Source organism: Psittacula echo (assembly GCF_963264785.1).
Source record: "Psittacula echo genome assembly, chromosome: 2".
Lineage (NCBI taxonomy): Eukaryota > Metazoa > Chordata > Aves > Psittaciformes > Psittacidae > Psittacula > Psittacula echo.
Window position 1 is genome coordinate 107,537,539 of NC_137737.1, and position 20,362 is coordinate 107,557,900.

A 20,362-nucleotide genomic window follows, 5' to 3' on the forward strand; every position below is an offset into this window, starting at 1 on the left:
AAACTACATTCTGGGTGGTGCCAACCACAGAGGGGCTCTAGTTTTATGGGCCAGGAGAATACTTTTTCTTGCAAAGCATAAGGCACTATTCCAGTTGATTAACAATACCTCAGTCTGCACCATGTTAACTCTTCGAGATCGAAGCTCTCTCACGCAATTGTATATGTCTACAACACCTTCTCTTTCTGCCATATCTAGCATGATGTCAATAACAATGAAGCATCCAGTTCTGCCAGCACCCGCACTAAAGTAAAAGAAGAGCACAGTTAATGTTCAGCAGTGTACTGGAAAGTTTAAAGTGTAAGGATTCATATTGCACGTATTTGATCAGTGGGATGATTACTGAAATTAAGCCTTGCATTTGGGCACTTGCAGGACTTCAGACTCAGTTTTTCCATTCTTGTTTATATTTTAGGTATTAAGTTATTTTGTGCAGAGCTCCAGTGGCTTCAGCAACCTGTGTAGGGCTTACACAGTACAGAAGAAGCGAAAGTACGTCTGGAGTTTAGTGAACAATACAATGGAGGGATTTCTGTTCTACCTACCTGCAGTGAACAACCAGAGGGCCAGCATTTGGTGGGCTCTTGGATTTGACCTGCCGTACAAATCCCAGCAGGCCTGTCGCATGGTACGGTACACCGTGGTCTGGCCAGCCAGTGAAGTGAAACTGCCGAATTTCTCGAATCTCATGAGCACCTCTCTGTTGAAAAGACAAGTGTTGAAAAACAAATTGGAATGTGAAAGAAACTGGATGAGTGACTTCGTAAGAACATAACTTCAAAAGCCTGAGGCTTGCTGAAAAGCATCCACCCCCTACCAATACAATCTGTACAGACTGCTGGAGAGCTTTCTCAAAGCAGAAGAGCAAGTTCAAAGGTTACATATCAACTGGTTTCAAAGTCTTACAACAAAAATGAGTAATTTAGCACTAGATTGCTCAGAAACTTTTAGCAACAAGATAGATCTATGTCTCTACATTTAAGCACTAGGCTGCTTTGAAAACTGCGGCTTTAAGATGCAAGCCATGTTCACAGAACAGGTCAGCAGCAAGGCCATGAGCATACAGCACAGATAACATTTTTTCCTCACTGCTCTCCATGGGAGTTTTGCTGCTGACTTCAAGGAACTATATCTTCAGCCTAATTCTCCTTATCATTTGTCTCCTTCATTGGTCTGAAAGAAATAGCAGAATAGGAAGAAATCCTCCAATCATCGTGTCTGTGTTTGTAGCCCTCCACATGCTCACCCTTCAAGTGATTTGCCACAGTCTAGAAGGATATGGATATGGTGAGACAGGTAATTGAAAAGCTGATTAAGTAATTTCCCATATGGCTTTCTGGAGCAGTCTGAATATTAGAGGTGTGTATGCTAAATTTGGTTTTCTTAATGCTTGTATTTCCTCTTCCCTGTCTAAAAATGTAGCTGCCAGTATTTTATTCTCATTAGAAATCCACAGACCAGAGTCCATCATACATACCTCGTACGCAAACAGCAAAATTATGACATATCATGTTGAGGCTGGACTAAATGTCAGTGATATTAATAACTGGTGGCTTACAGGTTTTCTTCTTAAAGATGTATTACCTATCTTGAACTGATTTGCATATAAAAGGCCTAATTCTCTCTGCATAATGAAGCAATATAAACTTCCTAATTTATTGCTACTATGCAAGCTAAAAGAGTCTGGGATTTTCAATGGTTGTGAAATTCTGGCCATGCTACAGGACTGGAGTGGGCATGATTTATCTTGGAGTCCCGATGCTCTGATAGTTCAGGCTGTGGGTCTGTGGAATCTGGGCATCTGCTCAGAGGAATACTCATCTCCCTTAGAAACTGTGATGCAAAAAGGCAGGCAAGGGAGAAGATGAACAGTAGACACGACACTGATGTGGATTGAGATCACACCCTTGCAACAGAAATGACCTTATGCTCTAAAACCCCGTTTTAAAACATATTGAAACTCAGGAATAGGAAAAAGTAATTTGCATTTTAAGACAGTCTAGCGAACACATTCAAATACAATTTGGTCTCTGTACTCTGGGGATTTCAGAGTGTGTTAGTTAACATGTCTTTTTGCTACTGAAAGCAAGGCCTCCAACTCCATAAATAACTGTGCGTAGGTGGGGTATCCATGTCCCAAACACTTTTATATTGCTCATAACAACTCCCCACAATTCCCCAAGAAACAAAGATCCCATGCAAAAAAGCAATGTTATGACTATACAAACTGAGGACTGAAATGAGTACCCCACACAAATTCTTCATGCTGTACAAAGACTTGATCTTCAAGTGATTTACAAAAAGCAAACTGCCCCTCCAAAGTAATGTGCCCAGCTGTTGCACGATATGTACACAGGATATGTCCTATATATCTTGTGCATTAGTTTTGAAAATGCTGTCTGTCACGCTGACTGCATTTTTGTCTATTGTTGGCAACACTCAGCTGCTTAGAAAAGGTATTGCATATAGGGTACTTTTATAATGAGTTTGCTTATTATGCCTACAAAAGAATGATTTTCATGTCTGTAGCTTGCCTGGTGGTTTTGAGACCCAAAATAGCAGCACAACTGCATGAATCATAAAAGCATATGCTCAGCTTGGAGACTGTATTTTTTACTTTTTCTTTCAGCTGAAACAAACAGAAAAGTGGTATACAGTGCTAACAAACCCTAGGATGTTAGTAAATGCTACAAATACGGTGCTGCTGTATCTAACTATCTGAGTAATCATCTAAGTTAACTGTTGCACTGTAAAGGAACTGCTGCAAAGGAACTGCTTATGTACACAACATGAAGCGCATCTAGGAAGTGGCCTTCAGAATCAGAGTGTAATTCTGGGTTCAGTTTTCTTAGCATTATTCCCCTACTCCTCTATAATTACCAAATAGTCATTAAAAAAAAAGAAAAAAAAAAAGTGGCGATCAGTTTCTCTCCAAACAAATCAACTTCTCCATTGTACCTGAGGAGCAGGCATGAGACGTTCATCCACAAATAGAAAAGATGTTCAAAAGGGACTTCTGGAGGTCAGTAATCTAACCTCACACTCAGAGTGGGTCTATGGCCAACACAAGATCTGCCTAGCTAAGCCTTGATGATCTCCAAAAATCACAAGTTGTGGAGATTCCACAACTTTTTCTGGGTAACTTGCCCCAGCACTGCACTTCCCTCCTCCTGAAGCAGTTTCCATTGCAAGCCTTCCATGCTGCAACTTCTTGGCTGTTGCCACTTGTTTTGCTATCTACTACCATTGAGAAGAATGAGGAGACAACTTTGGTGCCCTGATTTTCTAAACGCCTTTGAAGTAGTTGCAGATGAAATTAGATCTTCCTTACCTCTCCTCCTCATCTCTACCACACTGAAAAAGGCCAGTTCTTTTAATCTCCCTTTCAGCTTATATGTCCTACGTTCTTAATAATCTTGGATGTCACAGCCTGTACTGACACGTGGGGCTAGTCCACCAAAGGCACAGAACTTAGCGTTTTCCCTTGTTGGATCACTAAAGTTTTTGTTGGCCAAATCTTCAGGTCCAAAGGAACTGAGTCTCCAATCTTCAGTGTTCCAATGCCATCTTTCCCTCAGTATTATCTGCAGATTTGGTCAGGGTGCACTCTGTTTCATCATTCAGCTTGTCTTAGGCTGAAAAGTGTAAATCCCAGTAGATCAGAAACATAAATTTAGGAGAATTATGGTGGAAGAGATGTAGAGACTTGACCTTCCAGTACCATTGTAAGAGTTAAAAAATATGGAAAATAAGGTAAAAACAACAGTACTTTACTTAAACTACACTGATGCTGCTTTTAGAGGCTTACCGAAAAACTACCAACTATTAAAAAGCAGTGTCTAAATGAAATCTTTTCAGATGGAGATTTTTTTAAAGAAATAAAATGTTTAGTGCCTTTTATCTCTATCTGTTCTAATGCACTTATTCAAGACAGTTTGGTTATGCTTAACTGTAAAATCCTCTAGGTCTTTTTTTTTTTCATTCCCAGTTAAGGAGCGAAAAGCTAACATCAAAGAATGGGCTTAAAATTTGCAGAATAGAAATCAACCCATGTTTCATCTACTTCAAAGTGTAGCCACCATTTCTTATCTGTTTATTAAAAATATCTAAATGCACAGAAACAACAGGCTTGGATGAATTTGATGTACAGTATGTATAGTGGTAAGCATGATACAATATTTCTGTTCATTCAAACCACATAATTCTATTATCATTACCCTCAGGTTGCTGTATTGATGCATATTTTAGTATTAGATTGAAGAATAAAACAGGAAAAAAACCCCAATTCCTTTGTTACTGTGGATGTATGTACAGAGACGCTGTTGGGTTGTCTCTTTTTGGCAGTTTCATCTACCTGGGTATAGGATTCTTTGATGCTAAAGATTATGTTCTTCAAACCTGCAACTGAATACTATTTCATCATTTGGCAGAACCAGTATATCATAGGTACTGCACCTAAATCAAAAGGAGTTTTTTTCTTAGCTAATTAGTTGAAAATGGAATGTGATACTGAGAGAACACCACTTAAGTGCTCCATTAGGAATATGAAATCTTCCAAAGAGGCGCTTTCCTTGTTGTTCTGCAATGCAAATGAGTCTTGATATATACAATTAAAACATTTCTGTCATATAATGAAGTCTGAATAAAAGCCATGAATTGACACGAAATGCACGACATACTTCAGCACTGACTGACCCTGCTTGTTCTTCCTTTCAGTAAGTACCTTATTTGTTAATTGCATGTTGTCCATATATAGTTAGCTGTTCTGGCAGAGCTATAAGATCAAGCATAGAACAAATTAATGTCATTATTCTAACTATCAGTAGTACAATGTGCTGATTTGAATTCTCCATATGAAGATGATTCCACATGAAAAGTGAAATTGCATTGAGAAGAAAATTAGTCAGTTACAGCTTTGTCACTGCAGACCAGGAACACACCGTCCCAACAGATAACAGTACTCTCCAGCATGGACTTCTAAATGATGGTGCATGCAGCCCCTGGCACAGACAGAAAAGATTGTAGGGAACTTAAGATGGGAAAACAACACAAATGTGTTTCTCAATTGATTGCTGGGAGGGAGGCTTCGATTTCTCCCAGACAAGGAACATCACTTTTTCTAACTCAGGCAGGGGCCAACAGTGATGGAAAGCACAGAAAAGTTGATGCATTGAAAGAAAAAAGTTTACCATAAGAGGGCGGTAGTCGTATACCCAAAAAATAGCTATGAAACCGGGCTATCAGTCAAAAGATATACAAATTCAACATGGAAAAGTTAAATAAGTAACTTAGGCAGACACCACTGTATTTAAGAAAACTGAATTTAGAAACTTACCTTTTCTACTGCAAATGTTCGAATCACATATTCAGCCAGGAGCTCTGTTTCTATTAGGGTAACTTTAATGTCTTTATATATCTCTGTGTCATCTGGCCAGTATTTGCAGCACTTGACCTTTAAAAAATACAAAAGAAATTAAGGGTCATTTATTTTAGAAGGTTCATGCTGAATCTATTCTGTTTTCTGTGAAATTATTTTGGTTTTAAAATTCAATCAGGTGCAAAGCAGTCACATTTTCTGCATGTGGAAATGATTAATGTTTAAGGGACATTGCCTCTTCTGTTTTTAAGACAGCTTTCAGAGTTGCAGGTGAGATTTGTGTTGTGGTTGGTGAAGTAAGGCAAATTTGCATGGAGCACTAGCGATATTTATACCCTGCACAACTCAGACTATCTGCTCATTTCCTGTGCTTTCCAAGACAGGGTGTGCCCAGAGGGACAACTACCACTAGAAGGCTTTTCCCCCAACCTCAACTTGGTGACTCATCCCTGTCGTGGTTTAAGCCCCGGCTGTAAATTAGAACCACGCAGTCTACTTCCCCCCCCCACTCCCCAGAGGGATGGGGAGGAGAATCGAAAGAATGTAACTCCCACGGGTTGAGATAAGAACAGTCCAGTAACTCAGGTATAACACAAATCACTACTGCTGCCACCAATAATAATAATGATAAGAGAAATAACAAGGGAAGAAAATATGATACCGCTCGCCGGAAAAGAGCCCGACCGAAAAGAGGACATGCCCTTCCGGGTAGCTCCCAGTTACATCCTGGGCATGACGTGCTGTGGTATGGAATACCTCTTTGGCTAGTTTGGGTCAGGCGTCCTGTCCCTGCTTCCTCCCGGCCCCTCCTCCTCCCTGGCAGAGCATGAGACTCACAAAGTCTTTGGTCAGTCTAAACATCAGTTGTTATCAGCTTTGTTCCGAGGCTGAAAGTCAAAAACACAGTGCTGCAACAGCTACTAAAAAGGAGAAAAACTGACTGCTACTGCTGAACCCAGGACAATCCCAAAAATATCTTCCTATCTTAAAAAATGAAAATGTGTTTTTCAGACAGGAAAGATCTTCTCTACTGTTAGGAAAGTATGTTTTCTCAGATTAACTTTGCAAAGGAACTGATGAGAGGTCAAATGGCAAAACTCAACACTTCAAGTCAAGAGATGTGTTTTATGTCTGAGCTTTAACATCAATTCACTAGATGACCCCAAACACTATGGGTAGGACTCATCTCACTTAGCTCAAACTAAAATGAGTAGCATTAATGCCTTCTAAAGGTGCCTTTATTTTTATTAACTATGAAAAGAGTTCAGGTGACCGCCTTTGCCTAGCTGTTCGGCTTCTTGATGACTAAAGTTAGGTGAATTGAATTCCCCTTTCCCTCCTACTCATTTCAGTAGGCTTCTGGAGCTCTGCTCTTTTGGCAGATTCATCCTGGGATATGGAGACAGAAAGAAGGTGGGGTTTGTGAACTGTGTTTCAGATTTTCTGAACCCTGATGCGGTCTAGATGGGACAGACTTTATTTAATGCATTCAAACACACACTATTATTCTGTTATTTTTAGAGTAGGTGGTTGTGGGCTCTGTATATGATGATGTAGATAGCTGACAGACTTAAGAACTTTCTCCTCCTTCCCATTTATGTGGACAAGGTGGTGGGCAGGGAACCACCTAACACATTATTTCTACATCTCTCTTTCATTCTGCTCTATCATGGTAATAGCTATGCTATCACCACTGCATCTGGCCATCGTCCAGTAGTGCAGTATGTGCTAGGAGTAACATCTGTTATACATCTGCTGCATGGAATGGTCTCTCTCTTTCCCTCACCAAAGGGAAAACTTAAAATGGATATTTTAATATATGCAAATCTAGTGGTTTACTTAAATATACACTTAAGTGGGTTGGGTAAAAAACCCAGACACTTGAAATACTCAATGGAAAACTGATAGGAAAACAAAAAACTTAAACTTCACAATATGCAGAGTATTTCGCAAACCTACTTTCATGCCAAAATATTAGGATTATTATCATGTCTAGTTCTGAGCAAAAGGTAGAACTGGTGAATGTGTGTGTAAGCATACAGTGAAAACTGTAATGCATGATTCCAATGATATATTTATACAAACTCCAGGTTCAGTTTATAAAGGATTACACAGAGAGTAAAACCTTGTCCTGTCAGGCAGAAGAAAATACTTTCCTTCAAAATTTGCTTCAAGTGACATAGCTGATAATCAGGTATGTGACCCCTCTTTACTGTCTGGACAGAACAGAGGTCTTGACACATCCAAGTAGTAACATGAGCTGATAAAATAACAGGTTTTTCCAGGCAGGGTCAGTAGCCCTTTCCCTTTTTCTGGGTTTAGCAGGCTAAATTTAAATCTGAATAGAACTGAGTTGAAGGGCTAGAAAAACACAGCCCAACACCAGGATCCTCTTCAGAGGAAAAAAAAGTAGCCTAGTTGTAAGCCTTGGCTCCCAGCCCCAAAATTATACAAGCGTTCTAACAGCTTATTCCTGCATACACAGCTGATGGAAAGCTCCTAGGGCAGAGCTGAAGTTCAGGTATCTATAAGCAGGTTTTTATTTATTTCTCTAAGTTTATCTTCAGACCTAGTAACTGCATTAGTATTGGTGAGGAGAAATCCTTTATCTTCTTCACATTTCATCTGGTAATAGGCATGTTTTTAGGACAACTGGCAGGTTATACGGCTCCCTTCCATAGTGAGAGGCTTGGAGCTGAGACACTGAATAGCCCTTACAGTGCTCAGCACTCCTGTAACAGGGGCAAGGGTAGCAAGATTTATCTCCCCAGCCATGCTCACCAGCCAGCAAGCTGACAGGGTGTCAGTGTGGATGAGAAGGTTTCCACCAGCCAAGGGCCAAGCCGAGGGCCAGTCCCAGGGTACCCAAATGACAGGATCTCTGGCAAATGCGTATTCATCTCTAAAGTGTATCTATCAGCTGTTAGCAATGAACAATCATTTCAAAAGCATTAAACGTCGCTGCAAGCACTTCAGTAGTTGATGCTGTTATCTACTGTTGCATCTACTTGATATTTATTCCCATCTTATCTTTGGATGTATTTCCAAAAGTCCTGTGATAGGAGCTAAGAGAAAAACATTTAATGCTTATTGTTTTGCCTGTGTTGCTAAAATAATCCAGAAAATTAATTTTGTTCAAATCCCTTAGACTAGCAAATTGACCCTTTTATCATCATTGCTGGGAACTCTCTGAAACAGAGTTTTCCTACCTATGGCTAAGATAATTTCTTGACTCTCCATGCAGAATAAGGGAATTCACACTTCCTCTAGACTGGAGCAGCACACTGACAACCCCATCTCCGGAAGTGATTCTCTTTTTCTGCCAGTTCATTCATCCTTTCCGTAGGTGGAACCTGAACCACATGAAGTCAGTCAATGCACGTAGGAAGGGAGCAGCTGCAGCAGTGATCTTAGCCACAGCACTACTGATTAACATGTCTCCTTGTTGCTAACTTTAGCCTTGTTTCTTTCTGATGGGTGCCTACCATCCTCAAAACAGCTCTAGTTTGGTAAAATAAACAATCAGAGGTAAAAAAAAAAAGAAACCTGGTTGAATTAAATTGCTCAGGCTTGAAGGAAAACATGCCTGTTTCTAACTTGGTAAGTCTAGACAGTCTGTATTATGACTAAGAACTAGGAACATTTGGAAAGATCAATTTAGAAGTGCACAGTACCATCTTCTTATGCCTCAACTGTTGGATGTTTCCATTCTTTTTTTAAACCTTATTTCAGATGATCCAGTGGAATAATTAGGGAAGCATCAGAGAATGTTGCACAGAAGTTAAAGCCTTTTGTGCCTCATGCAGCTCATGCTCACCGGAGATTTCTTACTCTGCTGCACAGGGGATTTTGGGCATGGCGCAGATTGGAGCTGAGCAGAAGGATCCATGACAACACAATTTCCTGAAAACCCTCCCAAGTGGAATAAGGGGCTGTAACAGCTGTCGGAATGGTGCCAGAGCCACAGTCAGAGCCACAGACCAACACTAAATGATTCACTCACTGGGAGGGGAATTGGGGGGGGGGGCAAATAAACTTCTTCTTTTTTTTTTTTTTTTTTTTTCAATTCAGGCTTTTTTTCTGCTTTTGACTTTTGTTCTGCAACGCTGCTGCATGTGCTGAGCTCTAGACATGGGAACACTGTGGACTCCTGATGAGCCAAAAGTTAAGTAAATGCTTAAATGCTTCAAGACCAGTCTCCCATCTCCCGCAGGACCTCTAAAATAAATGCTAAGGTGTTTTAAAGACACAAGTAGATTAAATAGTGAAAATCAAAATCACATTTATAAATGTTTATTGGATCAGGGCCTTTATTTGCACAAGGAAAGACAATTGCAACAAAATAGAATATGGTTTTACTCATCAAATATGAGAAACACTGCTGGTAACATATGCTCATTTTTTCTTTTTAGCACAGCTTTAGCTACTGTAACTTGACGAATCTCTTTCCTTTTTTATAAACATTTGGTACATGTTTTACAAAAAACCCTACTAACAGAAGGTTTAGCTAAATAATTGATAAATGAATCCAGAACTGAATATTAAATGCATTAGGGTTTTGTGTTTTTTTTTTTTTTTTCATGCAGTTGCTACCATAACAGTAAATATCATCCACAAAGTAGAAAACATAATTTTGAAATCTCATCTAAGCAGAACTATAATTGAGAGTTTGTTCAGATACACCCTACATTTATATCCTAACAACGTGCCAAAAAATACAGATGTTCATCACAAGATGAGATGAAAGGGTGATTGCCAGAGACATAATGAAAATGCTCTGGTTTAATCTATTCATCCCAAGGTACACTGTCCAGTTGTTCCAAACATGTTTATTTTACCAATAATTTTAGAAATTTGGAGAATATGATTATCTACTTTCACCCCTTAGCTTCATCCCCCAGCAAAATACTCTAATGTGAGAAACTAAGAATTAGAAATGAACTTGGAAAGTTGTTCCTACTTCTAAATATAACAAACAATGTAGGCAGCGGACAGCTAATGAACACAAATTGTGACTTCCGAAGCTGTGTATTTAGCCATTTGGCAATGTGACACATCTAGCTAAAGGCAGTATGAAATCCAGGACAGTAATTCATTTACTTAGAGGTTTGGAATAGGAGGAATATTACAGAATTAATATGTGAGCTGGCTGTGAAATATAGCTGTGAAATATACTTTGCAGTTCATACAGAACAGTTTAAATAACACTTATTATTCAAAGTTTCCAATTCCCTTTAATTCTGATATATTCTTATCTAAAAGGTGATATAACTGGCTATGCACTGCATGGATTGTGGTTAGTGAAGAGCAGTATTATACATTCTAATTTAAAATTAATCCTGAGCTAAGTAATGACGATAAGTCAGACATAAATTTTGAAGTGAAACCTCTACGATATAAAATGAAATAGCCAACCAAGCTCACCAGTGAAAATTTTTAACAGATTTCACAGACGTAGCTAGGATAACATCATATACTTTTATTTGGCTGACTTGAAGTAAAAGGACATCCGATAATTGAAACTATTTTTATTTAAATACTTCTCAAACAAAAAATGTATGGTGATTTAAGAACATTTTATAAGTTATGAAACAACCTTTGACAGATGATAAAAAAGTCTTTATTTTTTTTTCATTTTCTTTGTTTGCTTTTGAGCAAATCGGTTAATTGATTTATACCTCATTTTACAGTTTTCTAAAGGAGGTATGGAAGAGAAATACAACATTTAAGATACTGTTTGGCATCATTAGATGAATGGATCTGTATAAAGGCAGCCAGAAGTCTTTATATTGTTCACAACTCCCAGAGGGGGAGAGATGTCTCCATGAATTTTACTAGCTCAGTCTAACTTCTTCCAGTGACAACTCAGAGCTGACATAATTCTTCACCTTTTGCTGCCCTATGTTGCCCCAGCAGCGCAATCATAGGTTGCTTGGTGGATACACTCTCATTCAATTTCTGGCCAGAACAGCTGGTTTTCTGGACATTCCAGTTGTAGCCACACACTCTGCTTTAAGAGGGAATGAGCATGATGCTTTTTTCTTAAGAATACATGATACTGGTAGCATGACACCAACTCAGTGGCTTGGGTTAGATGAAATTAAGCTGATGGGCCAAACCCATGGTGTGGCCTTCCTTTGGCCATAAAACCAAATTAAGTCTACAGGAATTGCTTTAGTGTAAAGGTAACCCAAGGTAAAGCTGTTGTAGTGTTCCTGCCTCCATTGCTAATACCAATAGAAGAATATGGATTACCTCTATTTCATTTCTTATGTTTAGGCAGTTTAGTTTCCCACTGGCCACTAAAAAAGGCTGTAAATTACCTCACCTTAGTCAGGCCCTTGAGAAAGAAAGGCTGAGCACAGAAAGGATGAGAAGGATGGTTCCATGCAAAGGTAAAGGATGGTTACAGGACTACCTGCAGCTTCTCAAAGCCTGCCTTAATCCCTTACACAACTGTGAAAGTATGGGCATATTGCTTAGATCCTGTGCTCTGAGGACCTAATGTGCCTACATTGAGCAGAACAGCCTGTGCTCTGTTCCAAGAGCAGAATCATTACATTAGTTGAGTTACAAAGCATCACCAAGTTAGCAGATTGCCTTCTGGCTCTAAACCTGATCATCTGATGTTAGGTTTGAAAGCTCTACATGTTACTCTACTGGGTAAAGTAAAACTGTGTCAGTGCCTCCAGGATATTTTTTGCTATAGGAAAAGACTGAGAGATTAATGAGAGTGCTGAGGTGAGGAGACTTGCAGTGATGAAGCCATTTTGCTAGCCCCAACATTTCACAGAAGAACTTGAAGCCCTATTCGCAAACTGAACTTAACACTTGCAGCACTTCAGTGGCTAATGCAAGAAGGGGTCAATGCATTTGTGTATCCTTAAACCTCTTATTTATTCCTCAAAGTGAATTATCTCAATTGGATTAGTGAGCATTAAGATATTAATCTCTGTTGATTAGAATTCTCTGAAACATAGCTTTTGCTGGCAACAAGAATGCATCAAAACACTAAGGACTGCAACTATGTCTGCATTGAGTGACATGGGACACTTCTGAGCACTTGTAAATTGATGTCGTGTTTGATGATGATAACAATGCTAATCTGGGGACAACTTTATTAAATGACTGCAGAGTCCTTCTTTCTCTTTGCTGAAGAACTGCCAATTTTTTTTCCCCAAGGGGTCCTCCCCTGCTACACATAATAGAGTAATGTTAACTTGCTATTTCTGGTTAGAAGTCTAGAAACCTGAAATCTGTTTTGCTGACTAGAAGGGTTCAGATTCAAATGACTAACAATAGTTTTAAGTAATGATGGTTTTCTTTTTTTCCTCACTGATACTGTTGAAAGTACAAACTCTATCCAACAAGTGAAACTGGAATGATAGTGACACCAAAAGTGTAATAGCAGAATATATAGTAACATATATGTACCACAAGCACAGGTTCCAGGTTTTCTGGGTAAACATGATTGAGAAAAAAATCTCTAGATGGTGAAGGACGCTATCTATATAGGTTTTTAAAGCTGAGATTAGAATTACCTAGAGGAAGGGAAGGGTTTCATATAGCAACCTTTCTCCTTTTCATTTATAAAATGTGGTTTCTTTCTTTCAGTAGAAAAGTTAAAATGAAATCTTAGTTACCAGTAAGCTTAGAAATTCTTTGGCACATCTAAGGAGCATTAATGCCAGTATCCTGAACTAAAACCAATGTAAGTGATTTGGCTTATTACATTTAGAGGCAGTTTCAATTAGATAGTGTTCTGTTTATACCAAATGCAAAAGTATTGTTTGTGTGACCTGTTAAAGAGTTACCGTGTTTCATCTCTGCAATATCTCTGTGATAGCTGATCTGAATCTTAAATACAATTTGAATTTACCTTTGCTTATTAGAGGGTTCTTCCACATGGAAGATTCTCAAAACTTGTAAATGAGTAAGTTCAAGCTTCATAATAGGTTTGTGTTGAAAAATTCCTTTTTATTCTAAGAATAGCTGGCAAGTCCACTGGAAATTTTTCAGGTTTTATGTTGCTGGAATTTCATACAAAGTTTTCATTTAGTTCTTGCAATATACTTTCAGTTAGAAATCTTTTGACAGGGCCTTAATTGGCAGTTTTTCTTGGATGTCTGATGTCTGTCTATAGCAGAAACAGATCATCGGGTGGATCTGAAGAAGACCTGTTTCAACATAAAGACATCTGGGTTTTGTTTGTTAAGGAAACATATTTGCATATGGTTTAGAAATGTCTCTTGAATGATTATCAAGGCTGCTCCTGAGCACCCAAGGCCCAAGAACATACGACTGTTTAGGGCAGGGTCTATAGAGTCTATCCTGAGAAGAGCAACTCTTTTCTGACACGTTACCTTACAACAGGGAATGCTTTTAAGCCAGCCAGCATCAAGGAGATATTCCCCCTCTGTCAGAAAACCACTGTATGGGTCTCTTCACTCTCATGCGGACCCCAATACTCTTAAGCACGAAAAGTCAAACCCTCAACATTTTTGCAGCAAGGTAGATAAGAGTGCCATGTATGTAACATGTCAACCTCAGGTCCAGTAAAAAAGGCAAAGGAAAAGCTAAGCCACCACTGTGTTCTTTCTTTTTCCGTATGCAGACACAGTCCTGTTGGCTCTGGGAAGGGAAGAGTCACCTGGGAGGACTGTGAGATAGCTCTCAGGAAAGCACAACACAGTTGAGAGATCATATGGCAGTGAGAAGCTGTTTTGGTAATGCTAAGGCATGTGTTTAGGCATAGAGGCTATTTACCAGTCTACAGCTGACCTTCATTCCCCTGTTTGTGTCACATCCATTCTGTTGTCATCAACCTTGCCTCCTTTCAGAAAAGGGTCTTTTGTGTGCTTATTAACACTATTAGCACTGGCAGTTTTCTAATTCTGGATAATAATTGAGAAATTCTAATTACTGTAATTATTATGCTCCTGGGGTGAGGTTTTAGTTTTTGTAATTATTTCTAGTGATTTTGTTTGTAAATACTTTGTTATATTAAAAGCATGATAGACAACCATGAGTCCTTGCAGCACATTTATGTATTAACCACCTCCACTGAATTTCATCAGTGCCTTTCACCACTGATTAATCAGATATTAGGAAATCTCTCCTGCCTTAAGGAAAACAAAAAAAAAAAAAAAAGAGTGGGAGAGACAGTGACTACTGACAAATAACAAATGATGCGACATGCCAAGTCTGATTCTGCCGACCAAGTATTAGCACCAGCCCAACAACAGCAAAGACGGAGGTGACAGCTAGATGGCAAATTGAATACATTCTAAATCTTCCCAAAATAACTTTAAGGAGAAAAGAAATGTTCCAATGTGTGCAAACATTGAATCACTTCAAGAAGCAACCAGAGACTTTGGCCAGTACATAAAGACCTTGATCTAGTTCCCAATGCTTTCCACGGAAGGATCCAGGTCTGTCTTTTGAAGCTTGTACTCGGGAGCAGACTCTTGGAGTAAGCAAGATGTTCTTTTGTGTCCATTTTATGATCACACCTACTCTGCTGGGATAAACAGTTTTGCTTCGTCTAGAATAACCCACCAGAGTATGCTAAATCTCTCAGGAAGAGATTTTGTCTGAAATTACACTTCCACCTTCAGTTGCTTTACCACTTGCAAACCTCTTGCAATAATATAATCTGAAATATATCGCTTTGAAATAGCTTGGGGTCATACTGATATATTTTTATGAGTCTTGGTTTTGCTTTTTCACTTGTTAGGGTGTGGTTTGGAGAATTACGATTCTTGCACTAAAATGCAGCTGTATTATACCCTTAGTTACTTGTCATTCCCTTATTGTGAACTTCATTGTGAGTGGAAAGTTGTTGATTCCAGCATGAAGATGACAGAGCCTTTTTTGTTTTCAAAGGCTGCTTCAAGGTTTGCTTATTTGTTTAGTTTTTCTTGTAAAAGTTCTTGTCAGCCTAGGCCAATCTTAACTAAAAAAACCATCATCACCCATTATCAAAGAACTGTTCATGCAACTCAGCAATGATTTTTCTAAATGACTGTGAGACCTCATTTAGATTTTTAATAAACAGTCACATTCTAATGAGGTCTTCCTAAAACTGACTAAATATGTTTAGAAATCATTAGCTTAAATTACCAGTACAAAAGTCTCCTCTGGGAGCCCTGCAGATTTTGTGATAAGACTTTTGGCAGATGGATTAGTATAACAGCAGAAGTGAGTTCTGCATTTCCATACAAGCAGTGTAAATGTGAGTGACTGGGTAACAGGCTACTAGATAAAGAGCTAAATGTCCCTCAGGTGGATTCATTAAAAAGAGAAAACAATCATAACACATTTCTGTGCCATTTAAATACCAGGTGCACAGCAGTCTGCAGGTGCCAGAAACTCTGACAAGGGTCCCTTGCTGGAACACACAAGAGCTTAAAGGGATGCATGGTTTTGACAAGTGTGCCTCAGATAATGACAGATATTGGCAGATGTACCCAGACCCTGCTGGAGGGTAATTTGGGGACTGAGTCATTTGCAGCAGGTGCTTGTATTAGGGACAGCCTCATGGTGATTCCTCTATCCGCAATTAAAACAGTCCTGATGCTTAATGCTCCAGGGCAAGAAGCAAGTTCCTAGCACTGATTTAATGACTATCCAGCCAGTGCTGGTAAACAAATACACATACGCCCCCTTAATGATTAATTCATGAAGGATGTACACTGTATGGCAAACACGTTAAATAGAAATTCCGCTTCCCTGAAAATATAAAGAATTTTTTCCTCCTCAGCTTACAGTGGGTCAAGAGGGTTAAAAAATATAAATTATGAACCTCTATAAATCTTATACCAGCAATAGCAATTGAAATAGAAAACCTCAAGGTTGGGAAGGTTACAAGGTTTGCCGTGCAGGAATGCTACCAAAAGGTCCATTAAAATCATTACTAATCAAGGTGGCACAGGGCTTGTGTTAGGGGTTGTGGGACAGATGGTGTGTTTGTAATATGCCTCCCTGTTGCTGATGTTTCCAGCTCTAGGAGCGGGACAGAAGCACCGATGGAGGACTGGCTGCATTTTTCTGTGGCTCATATGATCTCATTTCCATTAAAAGCTCATTTCAATTTCTGCTCTCTGATCTCACCTATGTTGGCCTCCAGAGAAAGTGAGAACAAAGTCATTTTTACCACTGCCAGAAAAAACAAAACTGCAGATCTGTATCCCACTAGGATGCCTGCACCCTGAAGAAATCTCCATGGTGGCACAAACTGTTGCTTGCTGCTAAAGGAATGTGCTGCATACCTAAATGTTCTGAGTTGAGGCTGCCAACACCGGCAACAAGACTGGTGTCTCCCTAGCTGATACCTGACAGTTCACTCTAATTGATGCTTTCTAATACTGACTTTAGGAAAACAATCTGTGGTTTCATGCAGTATACTATTTTTGTTCTAAGGCTTGTTTATTCATACCCTGAAAACATTCCTTTTTAAGTTGTGTGCTTAGATACTTATGAATGTGTATGAAGCTTCAGCAAAGAGGTTTGCCTGAGAGCTTTTTACTCTTACAAATCAGTTTTGAATCAATATGGGACCATCCAACTATTTCTACCTTCCTCTTCACTCAAGGGACTGTACTTTTAAGACAGCTTCCATGATCCTTTTTCGTCTATGCAATTAGGTGTGCATATGCTTCTGCAGCAGGTGTTAACTGCAGTCACAAATCCCGTCTTTTTTATATCTAAAAATAATACGTGCACCTGATCTGTTGTCAGGCTTGGGCACACAGATATCTAAAAACATTAGGATTTATATTAACAATTGACAAAGGACATAAGGAAGAATAAATTGAGATTGTTGAAACTGGACTTGCTAGAAAGGAGGCAAGATCCAGCACTTTGACTCACATCACATAAACAGTGCTCTCTCCTCATGCAAATGCCACAGGGCAGAGGGGTATCAGCCACTCCTCCAGTGTGAAATTAAAAACATCTCTTAAAAACACGTGGCTCACACCAAGATATGTGCACTTGACTTCTTATCTCTACACTCTGATGTACAATAATTGCAGTAGTTGCAATAGAAGCAGTGGTTGGTTTTTTGGATTTTTTTTTTTTTTTTTTTTTTTTTTTTTTTTATTCCAAATGAAAGCTTTATGCTCTGTTCCCAAGCAAACTTCCTTGAAAAATACCCATCCCAGATGAGGACTAAGACACCAGTGCATAGACAAAGCAGTAAATTAAAAGACTCAGTTATTGACAGTTACGAGAAACAAAGAAAACAGTTCCTTTCATTACATGTTGAAAACAAAATTAGTATTTTTTGTTGAAAACAAAATTGAGTAGGAGGTCTACTTTAGAAGTTTAGAAAGAAAGAAAGAAAAGTACACGGTATCACCACCAGGTAACTTGAGCTTTCCTTTACTACTCAGCTCCCAAAGAAGACCTCCTGGTTCACAAATTTAGTGTACAAATAAGCAAAGCTATTTTTTTTCTGATTTAGTCCAGGTGGCTTATAGGACAGAAAACCCAAATAAATCACATTAATTTGGACTAATATACCATGGAGAAGGTGTGATTTCATAGTTTAACTACTTTCCTCAGAAATCTGTTTTCTCCCCCTCAGCCTCCCTTAAAAAAATAGATGACTCCATACCTCATTGTATAATCAGTTCCCTGGTTTCCCTTAATAGAAATGGTATGTCTGAGATATATACAAAGATATGACGCTTTCCCTGTTTGGCAGTCTTTGCAGGCTGTGCTTTACAGAATGCAGCTTTATCAGTTACTTTTTCATTGTGCTAATGTTATCAAAGCCAAGCATCCCAGGAATGTTGAAAAATAATTGATAATGAACCTCTTAGCACAGGCAGTCATAAATATTTTATGTGCTATACTCAGAATATAAGCATCTTGTTGGTCTGCTATTTAATTTCCAAAAGCAAACACCTTGGAAGTCTTTCATATTTTTAAGTACAAAAATCACTTACCCGTCCCACTTCTACGAGATTAGTAACCATGATTATGCTGGCTGTGTTTTCATGCCATACCATTCTCCAAAAGTCATATATTGTCTCCTGCATTGGTCCTGAAACAATAAATCAAATGAAAGGTTACTATCTGAAAGTCTTATGATTGGAAGCTTGTCTCTGGGGAACTTTGAGAAACTGTGACTACACACATATATTCATATCACTATAATCATATTTTTCATTTAGGGTCAATTTCTTTTCTGTCATCGCACCTATCTGCATTTAAGTCTTTTTTCCCTGAAACAGTGCTCTGAAAGAAAGTTAGTTCTCCAGCATTTAGGTATTTATCTCTGTAATACCCAGAGGTGGAATTATAAAAAATGGATAACATTACTCTTTCTCTTAACAATTGGATGATAACCTAGGGAAGGGGTATTTGGAATGAAATGAGCCTCATGAGATGATGTGGCTTCCTGGTTTCTAATATTTTTCTTAGTATACACTATCCATCAAATTACCCCAGTTCCCAAATCGCACTTCCTGAAGCGAGGCAGAAGTTAACGGTTTTTTGCAGCAGTATGTCACTTTGCAAAACCAGGGGGAAACTGGTAAAGAACTCTGCCATGCCATGGCAGCCATGTCCTCTGCAGTGCTTTCCCCAACAACCTGTGCCTTTGTAGACAAACACACAGGGCTTCCTCTAGCGTCATGCTCAAGCTGGGTACCAGCCCACAGGAAATGTTAAAGAAACGTAAAATGTTGCGAACCACCACACCACTTTATGTATGCCTCGTCCCATCCACTTCTACATGTCTTATTCATGGCATTCAATGTGCTACCCCAGTCTTAAACCACTACTTTAAAAACACTGAGCCAATAAAAATAAACAAGTGCAAAATACTATGAAGTACTATAAACTGCCACACTGCAGTAAGCAATTAGTGGCTTATCTAGAGGAATGTCTTCAATCAGCTAATTGGAGGACAAATGGAAAATACTTTGGCCTAAATGTTCCCCTAGGGAAGAAACCAACACTCTTAAAACATTACAAACTACATGTTGAAGATTTGGGCAGTTTGGCACCCATGTTTTGGTACTTTACGCTCACTTTGATAAAATTTTCAATCTGAAAGTCAAGTACTTAGTGAAAAATGTAGCAATATATTGTTACTGTATTATCATGGCAGGGGGTTGGACAAGATGATCTTCAAAGGTCTCTTACAACCCAAATAATTCTGTGATTCTATGACTTTGTGATTCTATGATATTACAGGCAAGTCAAAAACAACTCACTAGGCAAATAACATTACAGTTACAACCTAACTTACTTGGAACTCAAGTGTAAGGAAAAGGATGGTAATAGTCTAAAACTTCTGAATTTTCAGCAATTTCAAACGATAATTTTATCATCCATAATTTGCATAGACCAAAGATGGTATGTATTCTCTCCCTTATTTTCTCTGCTTTTAAGAATTCTGCATATATAGCAGATATTTCACAGGTTTCCCTATAGTCTCACAACTTGTCTTTTTCTGGCTTTGGTTGTTCATGTAACAGGAGAAAAAGCCATTTAAAACAACAGGAACCTATGACTGTTAGAACACAAAAGACATCAGAAGGTCTCAGAGTAGAAATAACAGCAGAATCTAAACCTATAGTATTTGAAATTACCAAATTCAAGATGATGTGGATGCAAAACTGGACACCCTTTTTAATTATTTCTTTTTTCTTTTAATTTACAGCACAGAGCAGGTGTTACTTTTGTGAGATTTCATTCTGAAGTGTGACAATTCCTAAATCACTCCCCACCATATGGAAATTTACAGTATTTTACTTACAAATGTCCTAGATACGTAATACATGCATGGTCCAAGTGTCATACTGAATGTCACAGTAAGATAATTAATATACATTACAGTGCAAGTTTAGCTTGCTTGTGTTTTAATATTGTAGGATTCAATATAGCTTTTTGGGTAATTAAAGTCATTTAGAAAGGTTTTGGGCCAACCTCTCCTACTGATAAAAGGAAGGAGAGTATTTTAGTCACTGT

General features: G+C 38.6%; 1 protein-coding gene across 1 annotated transcript in view; it reads right to left on the bottom strand.

Annotated features, from left to right (window-relative positions):
- Positions 1-20,362, bottom strand: part of PTPRM (protein tyrosine phosphatase receptor type M) — a gene marked incomplete at its 5' end in the record, with an annotated part of 476,815 nt that overhangs the window by 15,613 nt on the left and 440,840 nt on the right. Inside the window, 4 exons of the mRNA XM_080610125.1 lie at positions 109-244; positions 546-700; positions 5,336-5,452; positions 18,331-18,428. Coding sequence (XP_080466251.1) covers positions 109-244; positions 546-700; positions 5,336-5,452; positions 18,331-18,428 — 506 coding nt within the window. The remainder of the gene's footprint in view (positions 1-108; positions 245-545; positions 701-5,335; positions 5,453-18,330; positions 18,429-20,362) is intronic.